A 17,931-nucleotide genomic window follows, 5' to 3' on the forward strand; every position below is an offset into this window, starting at 1 on the left:
TCCAGTGTATGTGGAAGAGAAATAATCTGTGTGAAGATTACAATTAAAAAATTACTAAGCATATAATTAAAATAATATGCATCGATATACAGAATTTGGTTTTAATATTTTACCATTTCATGGAATGAATCTACTATCATGTTTAATTAAACATTAAGTTAGCTGCAATGATTTGTAATGATTTTTTTTAATTATATATGTCAATGATAAAATGATAATGGCATTGCCTCTAAAATCATTAAAGCATTTTATCTGCAATCAATTCTTACATATCAAATATCAAAAATCAGTTCATTATCTGCAAGCATTTAGAAGAGAAGTGCGGAAAAAACCAAGAAGGACAGACTGGTAGATAAACAGAGTGACAATCAGGCGGACAGTAGAAAAGCAGTACCCCCCCCACCCCCCCACCCGGTTTCTCTGGTAAGGGAATGAAAATAAATGAGTTGATCTTCCCGAGATTGTTTAAATTTGCTTTTGTATGGTAGTGTTTTCAAAATCTCTACCCAGAGTTTTCGTTCTACTTATACTTATGTTATAGCGAAGTGAACGATAACTCTGGGTAGAGATTGGTGTATTCATTTAAAGTCATATCGTCTTTTATTAGTGCCTGTGAAACCAGGGTTACTATAGTTTTCCACCTCGTTTGTCTGTCTGTCCCACTTGTTTTCTGCAATTTTCTTAAGATTTTAAGATTTTTCTTCAGACTTACATATTTGGATTTCATTTTACTTCCTATATTTCTCTACAAAGATTTTTAAGAAGGACCATGAAGAATGCATTCAGTTCCATTTGTATTTACTTTAGAACCTGCATGAATTCTGAAATTGTTTTAGTCTCCAAACCTTTTCCCCCAGTTTCTATATATTTCTTAATGCAAATGTCATATCGTCAGCGTACTGTAATTTTTTAATATTCTTTTTTCAAGTAATCAAGGATCCCTTCTGGATTAAAATTTTAATATTTTTCATTAATACACAACAAGATTTCTTCTTTTCTTGAAGGAAAAAGTTAAAAATTGGGAAGGTGCAAGGAAATGTCAATTAAACGCGTCTAGAAATTCGTAGTTTCAATAACGTCTAGAAAAAGTAAGATTTTTATTATATTTTCGTAAGTCATAAAATTAGACAGAAAAATTGAGAAAATATTAACATAAAATCTGTGTCTTAGCACCTTTAAATTTAATATTAACTGGATGAGTTTCATTTGAACAAAGTTATCCATAATTTTTCAAAATCGTGAATCTTTATTCAGTGTATTGGCTTTTAGGTTATAAAATAAAAAAAAATGATTTTATATTCAAATGTTTGAAACGCAATTTACTTTTTTGGAATCAGCAACTTTCTTTTTTTAAGTGATGTTCCGAAACATTTTGCTTCCATGAACTTTAGTACTTCATTTAGGTACTTGTACATTGTTAGTTCTAAGAATTCTTAAATGATGATGGGGAATCCTAGAATTGTGCTTAAATTATTCTTTTTACCTTATGATTTTTGTTGAGTTTTTCTGTGTAAAAAGATATAATTTTGATTGCAGAGTGGATGATAAACACAAAAAAGACTTGGAATGGCCTTACTGTCACACCTGACTGGATATAAAGAAGGAGCGTGGAAATGTAGTGGCTCGGGAAAAAAAACTGCAATTTTCCAAGGTAAATTGATTGAGATTTTTTTTATCTTTAACATTAGCTCTGAATTTTTCAAATATGAGAAAATTCAGTGGCTATAAGTAACCATTTGTAGTTAACTGTTGATCTACTTTCGATTTCTCTTTCATATCAAAATAGGACAAGGGTGTCTAAAAGTTTAGCTATAATGTCAACTGCTATTAAATTTAACAAACATTATAAACTTATACCCTTGTCTATTTTTAATTTTGCCTTATAATTTCATTCGATTTATTATATAAAATACGTCTTTATATATATGTATGAAGATAAACACAACTTTCGGTTTTGTCTATCGTCGCATGGCAACAATATCACTGGTCGTTATTTACTTTTTGCGTTTGTTAAATGCTCTAGTATGTCATCACATTCAAAATTTGATTATTATCTTTAAAAACACGTCATTACGATGTTTAAACACTCAACCCATGCGGTGATGGAAGATTTTATACATTGAGTTTATTCTTATATTTTTATGCCCCCCTTCGAAGAAGGGAGGGCATACTGCTTTGCTGCTGTCCGTTTGTCTGTCTGTCGGTATGTCGGTCCATTTAGTTTCCGTTCATTTTTTTCACAACCGTTGCACATACTGAATGAAATTTGGTATACAGGTTTATCAGGTAAATATCTAGGTCAAGTTCTGTTTTGGGTAGGATCACACCATTTTGACAGAGTAATGCCCCTTGGGCTTAGAAAAATTCCATTTATTTGCAGTTTCCGTTCATTTTCTTCGCCGGGGTTGCACAAACTGAAATGAAATTTAGTATACAGATTAAGGAGATAAGTATCTAGGTCAAGTTCTGTTTTGGGTACGATCGCACCATTTTGTTAGAGTAAAGCCTCTTGGACTCAGAAAAAATCCACTTATTTGCAGTTTCCGTTCATTTTCTTTGCAGAGGTTGCACATATTGAAATGAAATTTTGTATAGATATATCAGATAGATATCTAGGTAAAGTTTTGTTTTGTGTACGATCGCATCCTTTTGTTAGAGTTATGCCCCTTGGACTTAGATAAATTCCACTTATTTGCAGTTTCCGTTCATTTCCTTTCGGAGGTTGCACATATTGAAATGACATTTAGTATACAGATATATCAGATAAATATCTAGGTCAAGTTATGTTTTGGATATGATCGCATCCTTTTTGTTAGATTGATTGATTGTATACTGTTTAACGTCCCTCTCCAGAATATTTCACTGGTATGGAGACGTCACCATTGCCGGTGAAGGGCTGCAAATTTAGGCCTATGCTCGGCACTTACCGTCTTTGAGCAGGGAGGGATCTTTGTCGTGACACGGGGCCTCGGTTTATACGATTTTATACGGTTTTATCCGAAAGACCGCCCCATTTAGTCGCCTTTTACTACAAGCAAGGGGGTATTGAGGACCTATTCTAACCCGGATACCCACCGGGCCCTTTTTGTTAGAGTTATGCCCCTTGGACTTAGAAATTCCACTTAATTTCAGTTTCCATTCATTTTCTTTGTAGAGGTTGCACATATTAAAATGAAATTTAGTATGCAGATTTTTCAGCTGAATATCTAGGTCAAGTATGTTTGGGGTAGGATCGAACCATTTTAGACAGAGTTATGCCCTTTTGGACTTCCAATTTGAGGGGAGAGGGCATAAGTGTTTTACAAACATCTCTTGTTTAAGTATTGCATTTATCCGAAGGAAATTTAGGACAGCAGTTAAAATTGATAAAGGTTTAGAATATTGTATAGCAGTTGTGACATGAATTTAGATCATATTCGTAAGTCTCTGTTATTTAAATTTGTAAAATACAATTTTTAAAAAAAATTCAGTAAATAATAAAAATGATGTACGGAGGAATTCAGTTATGTAAAGTTTAGGAGTCATCCTCAGTATGCAATGAGTCACACAATAGAGATTTACAACTTGAACAAACGGCAGGCTGCGTATGGATTTATAATTATTGTTACCTAAAATAGGTTGTTACTATAATAAATTCAGGTAGCCAATGAATTAATTGTTTCTGTTCAACTTCGTTAACAGTGCAATTTGAAAATAAAATCTACACTAAAAAAACAGATTCTACAGGCAAAAAATTGGGATTTGAAAGAAATATTTCTCCTCCTTGAGCATACATGTAATTGTTCCTCGTATTTTTAAAAATATCCAAATTCATTCCTATCACTGTTTGTCTATAATGACAATCGATAAAGTATTGTTAGAATACATTGAAAACTTCAGAAAAAGTCTGCACAAACAACATTCTTCATTTAAACGAAATTGACATCATACCTATGACATTTAGGAACATTCGGGTAGTCTAAAACAACTCTATCAAATAGTGTATCTTCTTTTGAGCATATTATGAAAGCTACGTTATACATAGAGGAATAGGTTCATGGTTATATTTATAACAGATAGATTTTTCTTTATTCGTAGAAGATGGCTTATCATGTAGGCAATATCAGAATCATCGCCAGTTCAAGTGACGAAGACTCAGATGATGCACAAAGAATAGTTAGTACAGGTAATAATATTGGTGTTAATTTACACGTTCCTGAAATTCAATTTAATAGCTTCAATTTTTTTTTTATATAAATGAAATAGTCGTTTCAACCATTCCTCTTTTTAAAAAGAAAATAAATCTATATTCTAAAATATAAAAAAAAAAACTTTGACCCTCAATGAAGTTACTTCGAAATAAGGTGATGAGAATCTGTAGGTTAATGCTGTTAAAGGAAATTTCTGCAATATAAATTCATGTAAGCAATAGAATAATATTTCTTTGATAATACATTAAAAGTGTCATTCTTCTTACACTTTTTATGGATTGAAAGTTGTTGTTTTACTTTCATACTTCTTACATCTTTAATTAATTTAAAAATTAGTGTCATACCTTTTCTTTGAATTTACAGATGAAGAAATTGAAGTTGGTGAGAAGGTAATGGAACCAAAAACAGAAACTATTTAACAAAAACAAAACATCAAAGCCCATTTCAAGAAGAGTTAATTCTCTTTTACATACCCATGTAAAATTTGATTTATGATTATGAACCCACCTTATATATCTTTTTTCCCACCACCTGATACATGTTTTACCTTAAGCCCTTCCAAGGACTGATGTTGGTGGCTTAGGTTGATCTAGTGCTTCATGTGGAAAAGAGTCTTATTTGTCTTTAGTGACAGAGCAAAGTAAAGTAAAATTATTGTAGCTGAGGTATCAGTTAGTGAATAGCATTATGGAAAGTAGCACCTCTTATTTATCGTTCAGATGAAAATACAACTATTTTCATTTAAGATTTTAGGTATATGACTAAAAACACTCGGTAAACCGCTAAACGTTCCGACCGATTAACCGGTTAGTCGTATCAAGATATACATCTTGATTTTTTTCTCATATACACAAAATGGCTAAAAATGACGTTAGAAGTGATCCTTTTTTTTGATCGGGGAATTTTATGTGCATATGAGTATATTTTATTTCAATTTCAAAAGACAAGAAAAATTCAGAAAACCGTGAATCTTGCTTGAGAAATCATAAAGGGATGATTTTCCAACGCAGAAGTAAAGAAGTTAATTCTGCGTTTTCACAACAATCAGAACTAGTCTATGTCTGAACTTTAACTTTATTTACAATTCATAGGCGTCGGAACCGGGGGGGATATATAGTATAGACATTGAACATTGCTTCGTAGGTTTAGCCCCCCCCCCCCCCCCACTTTCCACAGACACATCGCAGTATAGGTTATAAATAGAAAAGGTAGTGGTATTTGAAAAAAAAAAAATTTGGTACCCCCCCCCCCCCCCCCCCCTTGATACCTTGGTATAGGATTTTCGTGAGTGGGAAATAGAAATTTCCCTAATTTTTTTTTTTTTTTGCTTGTCAGGTTTTTTGGAAGGTACAAAATTAATTTTTTTACACTTAGAACCCCCATTTTCAATTTGCTTCCGACACCAATGCAATTTACTACGTAATTTAATAGATGACGGCAAAATAAGTATAGACATACTATAATTAAAAGTGCTTTATACGGCGATGTTTTAAATATCATTTTAAAAATACAGGCCCCGGGATCATGAAGCATCTTAAGCTTAAGTCAAAAAATGCCTTAGATGCTGAATATTTTAAGAGGTCAAGCAGCCCAAAATGAAAATGCCTTCTGATTTTGTATCATCAGTCTGCTGTTGTATGCAAATTATGAGTTTCCTTTAACAAGTTTTAAAGATTTTATAGATAACTGAAATTTTGACTTAAGTCTAAGTCGGTTTCATGATCCCGATTAACCGGTTACAAATTGACATCCCTTGCTTTTGGTGATATGCTATGAAATGCATCATTAGCTACAAAATGAAGTTTTGTATATATTTTTCTCTACACACGGCGTCATTTACTTTATTCAATTAATAAAATTTTTGAGCACATTTAACAGGATTTACCATCATTCCAAGGACAGGACATCGTGAAATGCAGCAACTGCTCACAACATGCTCAGCGTTATTGTAATGACTGTCGTAAGTCACATTGTCAAGATTGTGCACAGAATCATCATTGTAGGGAAGAATACACGCTGGAAGATTCTAAGAGCAAAATACACACAGAAATAAAGTACGACGAAACAGGTAAGAATTAATGAATAAATAATATTTGATAGTTCTGTAGCTTTAAAATTATCTATCGAGACATGTTACTTCAAAGCAATTTTACGTTTTATGAAAGTAAAACTTCCAACAGCTAGAATTTAATCTTGTAAGCGACAAAGACGATATGCTAGGATTGATTGATTCTACCTGTTTAACGTCCCTCTTGAGAATTTTTCACTCATAAGGAAACGCCACCACTTACCGGTGGAGTGCTGCAAATTTTGTTGTATACTCGGCCTTGAGGACCCTTGAGCAGGGGTGTCTTTTTCATGCCAGCGCCTACTGCGACACGGGATCTCGGTTTATACAGTCTCATCCTAAGAACCGGTCTCCTCGTCCCACAGTTGGAATCGACACCGCGACGTAAGGATTGACTCCTTACTTCGCGACTCTAGAGCAGACACTCTAACCACTGCACCTCGGGGGCGACGAAATGCTAGGATCATTATGCAGTAAATATCGTGATGGTCTTATTAAGAGAAGAGCTTATTGAGAACCATGAAAAGTAATTTAGCGTCAGGAAATAGCGGCCTGGGACGTAGACAGTCCATGGAATCACAGTGGTTCACACATACTGACATCTGCTATCTAGATCAGGGGTGTATCATCGAGTGCCAACGGCGCAGTGCAGTCTTCAAAATTCTTTCATATGGGTAGAACTCCTCCAAAAGGTTGCTATAAAGGACGTGACGAACATTTTGTAGGAGATAAAGTAGTTTCAAAGTACATATATATCGAGGAAACATCATTGAAGTGATGAATATAAGTGTGCTTATTTGTGCAGAAGTACGATAAAACCAGACAATATTTTGGAGGACTTGACACAAACTCAGAGTGCTTTGGCATGGTGAAAAAGATATTTGCAAAATAGAAACACATTTTATTTTGTAGTTCTGTACCTATCTAATCAATTTGTTTAAAAATTTTGTGAAATGATTTTGAAAATATGTACATGTATATAATTTGAGCAAAGTGGATCACAATTTAAGATGTTTAAACTTTTGCATTTTGCATTAAATTTTGTTCAGGACTATATTTTGGATACACAAATCGCAGATTCTTATTTTCTTTTCTTTTTTTTTAAATTCAAAATGAGATTTTTTTAAACGTGAACTGGATAGGGGTCTTATTCAGAAAAAAATATTACTATGAAAAACAGCATAAAAAACTGAAAACATTTAATGTAGCCAGTTTTTGACACTTGTGTCAATTATCGTTTACAACATGTATACTTGTATACAAAGACATTTTTTCTACTCTTTTTGTCCCATATGCCTTCCTCACAAGTGGGTCATTAGGCTCACCTCGGCAGATTTGGATCCCCTACATCTAACCTCGGATGTATGAGTTAGGGTGAGTTCACCATGCATCGGACACATACCTTGCTTCGGACAACTTTAGGCAATAAACTCTCTTTCAACTTAAGAGTTCTGTGTATTTATTTGTTTCTGTCTTAAAGATGAAGATTTAAATTTTTTAATGATACCGATTGTGTTTATCATGTTGTGATAAAAATACACCGAGAATGGCCTTGAAGTTACGTCATATTTTACATCTTCAAAGGGGAATAACCCGAAATTTATGATTTTGCAATTTTTAGAATTATAGTTCGTTTAAATTCGACTTCCACGGAACGAGTCGGACTTCGGTGAATTTTGTCGGGGATTGATAATTTTTCATAAATTATGAAGAAATTTCATTTCAATGTTTGTTTAACAGGTCGAGGAAACTATTTTCTGTGACGTCGGAATAAATTTACATGTTAAGTGAGGAACCAACGTGACTGACTAATCGACCAATCAGCTCAATGAGTTGCATTATGGGTTACTACCAAATATACTACATGTGTGTTTCGAAAAAGCCTTTTTTTTAATCGCTCTCGGAAAAACGTGATTCACTTTTCCAGCATTTTACACGCATAATATAATATGTACATTATCATCTACTAACCCCATGCTCACATTTACATACAAATGATTAACAATGATAAAAATTGGGGTATTCCCCACTCCATTGTACAAGTCTGTTTGTTTATAGTCTGCATCATCCAGACGTTTGCGTTTACCTCCACAAACAGTTTGTGGAGTTAAACGCAAACGTCTGGATGATGCAGACTAGTTTGTTTACAGCTTTCCCACTGTCAGTGAAAAGTCAATTTCACGTGGCTATTCATCGGTAAAAAAAAACCTACTCTGAGGTTTGCTCACGTATTGACAATGTTTATAACGTATACAACTTCGAAACATACATTATGCTTTTCTATACACGTTCTATGATCAATGCACATGAGAATTAATATAGGGTTAAATTAATAAAAAAAAACGTGCAACTCAAGTCCTCTTTGTAAATGCATGAACTTTAAATTTCTACTAACAAATAACTGAGCAATAACTAATTCAGCCGGTTACATGGCAAATTTACGATTATCAAGTACTGGAGTCCTTTATTTCTTACTTGTGGAAACTTTGTGAGCGGTTTTTCAAAGTACTATTCAACAAGGAAAACTGACTTTGTTTGTTAATGTGAGCATGGGAATTCTTGATTAGTACCTATTCTTCGTTTTTTTCTCAAACACATTTCAAAAAATTGTAAATTGACTTTCCAGCAGTCAATTGAAATCGGATCCTAAATTTCCCTTAACCCACGTGTTTGTAGTAAAAATAAACATGTAGTAGACCATCATGCTTTTCGGCTCATTCACTAGATTGGACCATTGTTTGCTGTGAGCACCTTTGTGCGCAATGACAACAATATCCATATAAGGTAGTTTCCTCGACCTGTTTAATTCTTGTTAGAGCTGGTTTTTAATAGTATGCTAATTTCACCCTACATCGGACACAAATTAACCATGCATTGGACACTTTTCGATGCAAAGGTAAGCACTACCATTTTCATACAGAACCCAGCTGACAGTTGTTTTTGCGGAAAAAGAAAATAAAAACTATATTTTCAGTCAAAATACAAGTTATCGACATAAGACGTCTTGAATTTGACTCAATTTATTTCTACAAACCAGCTGAGTATGATAAACCATGAGAAAAAGGCGCGAATTACCGCATTATAAATGTTTTAAACATTTCAATTCATATGTAAGGAATGGAAGTGGAGTTGCCACGAAGTTTACATTAACATGACATACGTATGGCAGGAAACAGCACTTGAAAAAAATCAGGGCCCTTATCAAAATTGTCAATCACTGATATTCGAATATTTGATAGGAGGATTCGAATATATTCAAATATTCAATAAAATAAATAAGGGATGTCAAAATAGTTGTTTTCCTTTTTCGAACATTCGATTGCATTATTCGATCGATAGTCTACTATTTGGAATCATTTTTTTGAAAAAAAAATTTCATCGATAGCGTATTTATAAAGCAAAAAAACAATTTCCGTAAATTTATGTTAAAAATAACATCAAATGCCTATAAGGCATTTTACACACCGATATTCAGAGGGACCTAAAGTAGGAATAAGATGTTGAAATGAAATAGATTTCACCAGCAAATAATTTTCCAAAATGTATGAATTCGCGTCAGTCACGTATTTATTAAATGGCCTGTATTTGTGTATTCTTTCGTTCTGGTACGTTTAGAGATTTGTCAGCACGGTGTTCTTATGCTTTTAAAAATGAATTGGAAAAATATACATGCCAACTTTTGAAAATTATCATTGGGGATTTTGCACGTGACGACAATTTTCAAAGCTTTAAATTCGCGTCATTTTGTCGTGAAAATAAATGATTATGAAATGATACTTTTTTTCTTAAAAACTTACAAAATTTATATCACTTATTAATACGTTTTAATAGAGATAAATATAACACAAACAAATTAAAGGTTTTTTTTTCAAAATTTAAATATTTTTGCCTTAATAGATGCCTCTCTCACTAAAGAAGGGGTACATATTTAGTTACATATGTAAATACATGAAATACATGAGGTTTTGATACTGTAAATTTTCTGGAAAATATTTTTTTCAAGATTCAGCATCCATATTTAAACAATTCGAATTTCATAATTAGATATTTAGATTTAAAGAAATTTTGGAAATTCAAATGCACTTAATTTTTTGTGTGAGATGAGAAAATTTGTTCCTGGTATGTACATTCACAATGCATGCTTAATTTTATGTCACACACAAAACAACTTGATATTTTAACCTGCATACATTATATAATATTTGAGAACAGTCATTATAAGCAGAAAAAATCAGCAGCTATGCTTTGTAGTTTTCTCATTTCGTTTTCAAAAAACGATCTCTTTAGATTCCTATTTTATTGCTTGATATTAAATCATTTTATTATATCCCCCGCTTGAAAAGCAGGATTGTATACAATGATCAGTCCACCCGTCCGTCCGTCTGTTTACGCTTATGGGTACCCATCTCTTATCCGCAAATCCACATATAGCACTGAATGAAATTTGAAACTTTTACAGAATTTTTTATACCCCCCGCTTGAAAAGCGGGAGGGTATATAGTAATCGTTAATTCCGTCCGTCTGTACGTCTGTCCGTCCGTCCGTCTGTCTGTCCGTCCGTCCGTCCGTCTGTTACGCTTTGGGGTACCCTTCTCTTATCCGCAACTCCTCTCATACCAGTGAAGGAAATTTAATGAAACTTTCACAGAATCTTTATTACATATTGCCATTGTGCACCTCCTATTTTACTTTTTGATCTGATATATATTTTGAATTTTCCAGAGCAAAACATGGATACTGCCATTATATTCATATGGGAGGCGGGGGGTATTATTTAGTGAGCTCATTGCTCACAGTACCTCTAGTTTCATATTGCTATTTTGCACTTCTTATTTAACTTTTTGATCCGACACATTTTTTTTGGTTTCCCACAGCAAAAAATGGACAGTGCCATTATATTCATATGGGAGGCAGGGGTATCATTTAATGAGCTCATTGCTCACGGTACCGCTAGTTGTCTTGAATTTTGTATTTAATAAAATTACTAATATTTAACAGGTTTGGTCGATTTCCAAATAAGGAAGTCAAGAACGATAACTGAAAATTGTATAAATATACATCATTTACACGTAGATATTTTCCTGTCCAATCAGACAACAGCATTTTTACACACCCAAAAAAATAATCCAAAGAAACATAAAGAGAACACTTGCTTTTTTTTCAAAAAGATTATTTGACAAGAAATAGTTAGAATATAAACTGACAAATTTGGAAGAATAAGGTATTCCCAACATATTTACCCTGAACAAACTTAACATTTTCATCTTGAAAAAAAATACTGCACGTATATAACAATGTCATTGTCAACGGAAGAAAAGATGACACCCTCAAGTTATTATCAATTTTAATATTTGCAGAACATATTTTATGTCGGTAAAAATTATTCTGCTTAAGCTGCATGTCCGATTTGCATCGATATCGCGTTTTCATCGGTATATTTTATACTACATGCACGTGTTCATCGTTTCTACTACGTGAAGAAGGATGATATGGAGATAACGAACAGTATTCAATCTCAAAGTCCATAAAACAATACAAAATAAGAGCAGAGCAAACACGGACCCCCAAAACAACAGAGGTGGGATCAGGTGCCATGGAGGAGTGAGCATCCCCTGCCGATCGGTCACACCCGCCGTGTGCTCCTTGTCATGATCAGGAAATAACGGAAAAAATCCGTTATTTACATGTAGTCTAAAAGTATCACGAGTTTCATGAGCGCTGAATACCATGTTATGTTAACTTAAAATGGAACAAAGAAAAAGTGTAAAAGGTAGAGAAAAAAGGGGTGTACATTAATGCTTTTTCACAATAACTTAACACGCATATCAGAGACTGGACGATTTTTTTTAAAGAAACACTGAGGGAATAGTTAGACTATTCTTAATATATTCCCATATGAATATATTTTTTATGCCAGGCTCAAAAAACAGATTTTACCGCGTTTATATTAAATTTCTTAACATGATTTTTTTTCGGGGGGGGGGGGATTGCAACCTCGTATTGACGGATGTTTTATCCCACTTGAATTTATTATAAGCGTTCAAGTTGTGTTTATACACGGTAAAGGAGTTTTCCACTTAAGTATAGTAGCGTGGTCCCTTTTTTGCCCTTATTTTACAAAATATACATGAGGATACGGTATTATTTTTAGTTTCATTGTGTATAACAAAATATTTCTAATTAACATTTTGTACAATCATTATTAGTAACTTGGAATATCAAGAAATACAAGCCGATTTTCAACACCTACTGAACACACAAATTCCGGAACATTTTCTTTCGAACAGAGTGCGGTTCCTCTATTACATACAAATGGGCGGAGACATTTAAATTAGGTATTATATAAATATAAGGGAAGACAACGATGAGTTGTAGCGTGAGATAAGAAATAAAAAACAATATACGATGGAGAAAAATAATTTTCAATAAGCTTGAATTTTATTTTGCATCATTCGTATTCTTCTGAACTTGGGGTGGGTGGGAGTCTTTTTTTTTTAGTTTTTAATTTAATACACACAGGGGGTGCTGAGAAAAAAAACACCACAAGAAACCTGAATTTGATAAAGAAAAAAAGGAAACCCTTCTCAAAACTGAAAGAAAAGAAATACGTCTTTGGTATTGTTTGCTTTTTCGCAAGAAATTGATTAAATGTGTATTTTTATACATCTACTCGTATATATTAATTCGTGGAAAGTTGGGATTACGTGCATATGAATTAGAATTTGTCCCGGAAAATCGCCAAAGTTTAACATTAGTGATATTCATCGAAGTCTAGAGAGAACCTTTTTTTTAATTTAAAAAAATGAAAGCTGGTGTCTGCATTTTTCAAATACGAGCTAAATGTGTCGCTACCTACAGAAAACACGCTTTCCGAAAGTATTCACCTGTGGCGGAATGGAATCACGTGACATATTATCTATTCTTAGCAGGTCAACAAGAGGTTAATCCTATGTAAATGTACTCACCAAACAGATGCAAAATCATGATACTTTTAATTAGAAAACATAGAGCGCAATGTTGTTCAACCAAGATATTTACACACAATCTGTATAAATATAATATACACATTATATTTTAATCTCGACTTTGAACAAGCCTGCGCTCGATGTTTACGAAAGCTGTGAAGTGGGTACCTGTCACAAATTTCTTTTGATATTCGTGAAAATCAAAGGACCCCACCTTCAAAACACAGCTTGGTGTGTTGTTTTTTGCAATTATTTGATATTTTTAAACGTTGGCGCATATACTACAGACATAAGAGAATAATATAATTTACTTTTTTATTGTCTTAATGAAAGTTTAAAATTTGACGAGTGACCAGGGACCACAGATAATGGCTTATTGAGACTTCTTCTTTGTCATATATGCTGTATCATTCCTAAATGTGCATAAAGTTTTCAAAAAATTGTTTTTAAAAATCTTTTGAGCAAAAAAAGATTAATACCACGTGTTTTATTTATTTTCTCATGGGTTTGTCTGAATGCCGTTATCTGATTGGTCAGAGGGATAGGCACTTTGTTTTCCTGTGTTTTTATAGCAAATTATGATTATCTTTCTTGAAATCCATATTTGGAAATCGTCCAGACCTGTTAACTCTTGTTTTTCACTTTGCATACCCTTTAAATCCCCTAACTGCTCCATGCTATATGTTAACTGAACCTGGACAGCTGACTGTGTGTGCGTTCAAGTGAGAAGTTATTTCCTTTGGCTAATTAACACCTCTGCATGCGTTAAATAAACACTGAAACTTATCTTTGCATTTAATGTTTTAGCATGTTTACACTGGGTAAATGTAGCCAGTGTTTGTCGAGACGTTCTTACAAACATTCACGTGTACGAAACCAGCTGAATTCTGTAAATTCTATCATAAAACGAAAATTTGTGGCATTCATTTGTTAGCATTGGAATAATACAGCTACTCTCAACCATTTAGACTATTGTCCGAGGAGTTGAATAATAATCCTATGAGAAAGATAAATGCTCTGGTGAACTTATGCATAGGAAAAACAAGGCTGTTAACAATGTGTAAGGGAAATAATGAGAATTTTTATTTTAATTTTGGGGGCTTTTGACATATCAATTTCAATATATTAGGAACTATCAGTCAAAGTCATACAAGATTTTGGTAACTTTCATATATTCATATATATATATATATATATATATATATATATATATATATATATATATATATATATATATATATATATATATATATATATCATTGAAATAAATTTTTAGGAAGTTAAATTGTAGATATTAATTGATATTAATATCGGCATCGAAAGCAAGTTTTTTGTGCTTTTTATTCACTTAGGGCAGTTATGTTATTTTAAGAGTTGTTGTAAAATGTGCTTTATATATAATAATTAATTTCATTACAACATGTATTGGTAACAATCCTCTGTTAAAACTAATGTCCAAATAACTGTATCTCACTTCTATTCTCAATGACCGTGTAGTGTAGGGCAGCGCCGCGAGAATTCCATCGGCATCGAAAGCAAGTTTTTTGACTTGCCTAGATAGCCGTGCGGTCTATCGCGCTGTTCCTGCACTGCTAGGAGACAGATTCCGAAGGTCGAGAGTTCAACCCAGGGCTGGGGCGGAAGTGGGTATCCATGTAAAATGAATTCTTTGTGTTTCTATATATGGATTTCAGCGGTAAAATTTGTTGAATTGTATGGTTTAAATATCAATTAATGATTTGAGATGAAAAATTTTGCTTAATTTGAGTGTTTATTTTTTTAACATTTTACCGCGGTGCACTCGTTCTTTAGAACTTTAAACTACATTTACCAAATAAAAATGGTTACATCGGTAAATGTATCAAACTACCTTTCATCATAACATACAATATGCATAAAGTTGCAAATGTCTGTTATTTTTAAGATTAATTGCACGGTAAATAAGCTTAAGCGTATACATAAAATAGATAGATCTATCTGTATAGCTGCGCAACCTGTGTGATAAACGACATCCACGTAAACAAACCTTGAGGATATAATTGGTTGAGATCTCTACTCTAGTAATTTTGCCATTTTTTATTCTTCTTTTTTATGAAAACATTCCGATACGTCTAAAAATGAACCAGATTTAGAAATCAAATCTTCGAAGTGCAAAGTATTGCAAGAATGAAAAGACATACAAAATTTATATGAAAAACATATAATTACGTCTACTTTCAATTTAGTTTCCATGTATTTGTCTTGTGATTTTGGCTTTACGGTCATATATATTTTTATTCAGTGAAGAATTTCTCTGAAATTGGTGACCTGTGCACGAGGGCATCGGCATTAGGAATCGGGAAAGAATTTATCGTGAGATGGGAAAATGGTATCCTTGTTTTCAAGATTTACAGTGGATCAATTACAAAACCCAGAGGCAATCTTGACGCTATTATCAGCATCTGGGATAGAGGCAAAGCAGGCGGTTTCTCAGAGGCAATACTAAGGGAGGCAGGGGATGAAGTTGCTGAAGTGGTTAAATCTAGAAGACATGTAAAAACGAAAGACAATTTGGTCACCTTTGCGGGACGGCTTCCCTGTAAATACTTAATTCACTGTGCTTGTCCACGTTGGGAAAATTATGACAGCGGAAGCAAAACACAGTGTCTTAGGGATGTCTATGAAACTGTATCGAGAGCTCTGATAACAGCGTGTGAAAGAGGTGTTAAATCTATTGCTCTGCCCCCTATAGGCTCTAGTAAGTAATTTTTTTAATATCCAAGAGAATGCAATCGAAATGTTTCTTTTTTCCTTAAATTTATGTCTAGGAGTAAAGAATTTTCAAATATCCTTTTTTAAAAAAAATGCTTTACTTAATTTCCTTCTTTTTTTATCAGTTCAGCATTATGTGTTTTTTTTTTTAGTTTCTTGTATATTATGATTTGTCATTTTCAGGTAAAATTTATGGCATACCAAATATTGCAGCTGCAGCAATGTATGTAAAATCTGTTATGGAATATCAAAACTTTCTAGAAAAGACGAAAAATGCAATCAAAGAAATTCATTTTATTGATAAAAACAATGATATGATTGGACTAGTAATTGACACATATCAAATTGCTCTTGACAACCCGGGATATCTTGAGGAAAATTCTGTGATGATGCGGTTGAGAGAACTACGAAAATTTCAAGGGCGAGCGAAAAATCCTACAGATTTTTCTAGTTTGTGTCCATCCACTTTTGTGCCAGGACAACAGCATTTTCCAATTCCATGCACGACATCTACAGTACTCTCATACCCATGCAATCCACTTCCTGTACTCATATACCCTGGCAATTCAACTCCTGTTCCCCGATTTCCAAGCAATCCAACTCCTGTAACCCCAAGCAATCTAACTCCAGTACCCCCATATCCAAGCAATCGAACGCCGTTACACCAATACCCCGGCAATATAACTCTTGTACACCCATATCCAAGCAATCCATCTCCTGTACCCCAAAGCAATCCAACTCCATTACACCCTTTTCCAAGCAATCCAACTCCATTACACCCTTTTCCAAGCAATCCAACTCCATTACACCCTTTTCCAAGCAATCCAACTCTTCTACTCCCATACCCAAGCAACCCAACTCCTGTACCCCAATATCCAACCAATTTAATTCAGTCTCAAACACCCACCCAATCCTCTGCTCATACTGCAAAAATGTCTAACTGTAAACAGATTAACTCCAGTGGAGAGACGGAAATCTTTGAGGTTAATAATCTTTGTGTACTCATTTACACCGAGGACCTCACAAAGATTCAAAATGTAGATATTCTGGTGTCAACAGAAAATCCCAAAGTACCTGGAAACGGCCAACTTGCAAAAGCAATTCTCAAAAAAGCAGGAAAACCATATCAGAAGGAGCATGCACAACTGTTTTCGGGGACGAAAAAATATTACACCACCGAAGTTTTACGGACGGGTGCAGGCTATCTTGGTTTTCAAATCGTATTACATGCCATTATTGATGAATTTCCGGATGATCTTCCCTCAGGATTTTACCAACAACAATTATGGGATACAACGCTTAAAATACTAAATGCAGCAAATAATGAAAAGGTTAAAAAGAAGAAATTGTTTTCCATTGCATTATCATTATTAGGAACAGGTGAGTATATTTACTGGGAATGACCCATGAGTTAAGAATCGTGTTCGTTTATTTAATTACAAATATTCGTGAGACTTGATTTAATTTTAGCAAGACTGAGCGCTGTTTATCTTTTTAGACAAGAGGATATACACTTTAGGCTATTTTGCTTTTAAAATTATGTTGTTCTTTTTTATGTTTTTTTCAATTTGTTTTGAAACTTCACCTTGATCTTTAAGTCAAAGTTGGTTGTACGCGGTAAGAATTTTTTAGGGGCTAACAAGTTTTTAAATAGGGTTCTCATATATATTGTTTTGCCTTTTTAGGTTCAATTCAGAATCCACAATATCTAGCAACATATGCTACCGTTATGCTACAAGCCATTGAATGTTTCTCATTAGCAGAGGGTGTAAATTTAAAGACGGTACATATTGTCAATTTTACCGAACAAACTACGAAAGTAGTTGTCGATGTGTTTAGATCCTTCTGTTCAGATTCAAATCGTCCAAGAGACCGACAAGTGAAGAAAAAAGAACCAAAGGGTGAGATAGCAAAAGATTCTCGTAAGGATTCATACAAGTTTAACCCTTAAAAATTA

At 33.6% G+C, this 17,931-nt stretch overlaps 1 protein-coding gene across 1 annotated transcript; it reads left to right on the forward strand.

Moving 5' to 3' along the window:
* Positions 1-1,593: 1,593 nt before the first annotated feature.
* LOC134281259 (uncharacterized) lies at positions 1,594-17,931 on the forward strand. Its single transcript, XM_062763737.1, has 7 exons — positions 1,594-1,651; positions 4,078-4,165; positions 4,554-4,579; positions 6,069-6,258; positions 15,505-15,960; positions 16,158-17,354; positions 17,660-17,931. The coding sequence occupies exons 2-7, from the start codon at positions 4,081-4,083 to the stop codon at positions 17,923-17,925; spliced, it is 2,220 nt and encodes a 739-aa protein (XP_062619721.1). The 5' UTR covers positions 1,594-1,651; positions 4,078-4,080; the 3' UTR covers positions 17,926-17,931.

The sequence above is a fragment of the Saccostrea cucullata genome, unplaced genomic scaffold, assembly GCF_032062105.1.
Source record: "Saccostrea cucullata isolate Sc308-1 unplaced genomic scaffold, CSIRO_AGI_Scuc_v1 ctg5347, whole genome shotgun sequence".
In the NCBI taxonomy this organism is placed as follows: Eukaryota; Metazoa; Mollusca; class Bivalvia; order Ostreida; family Ostreidae; genus Saccostrea; species Saccostrea cuccullata.

Excerpts from the sequence above, each read along its gene's own strand:
- LOC134281259 (XM_062763737.1), top strand. The coding sequence starts at position 4,081 with ATGGCTTATCATGTAGGCAATATCAGAATCATCGCCAGTTCAAGTGAC. Across the intron at positions 4,580-6,068 it reads AAATTGAAGTTGGTGAGAAG|GATTTACCATCATTCCAAGG; the intron begins GTAATGGAACCA and ends CACATTTAACAG. Across the intron at positions 6,259-15,504 it reads AATAAAGTACGACGAAACAG|TGAAGAATTTCTCTGAAATT; the intron begins GTAAGAATTAAT and ends ATTTTTATTCAG.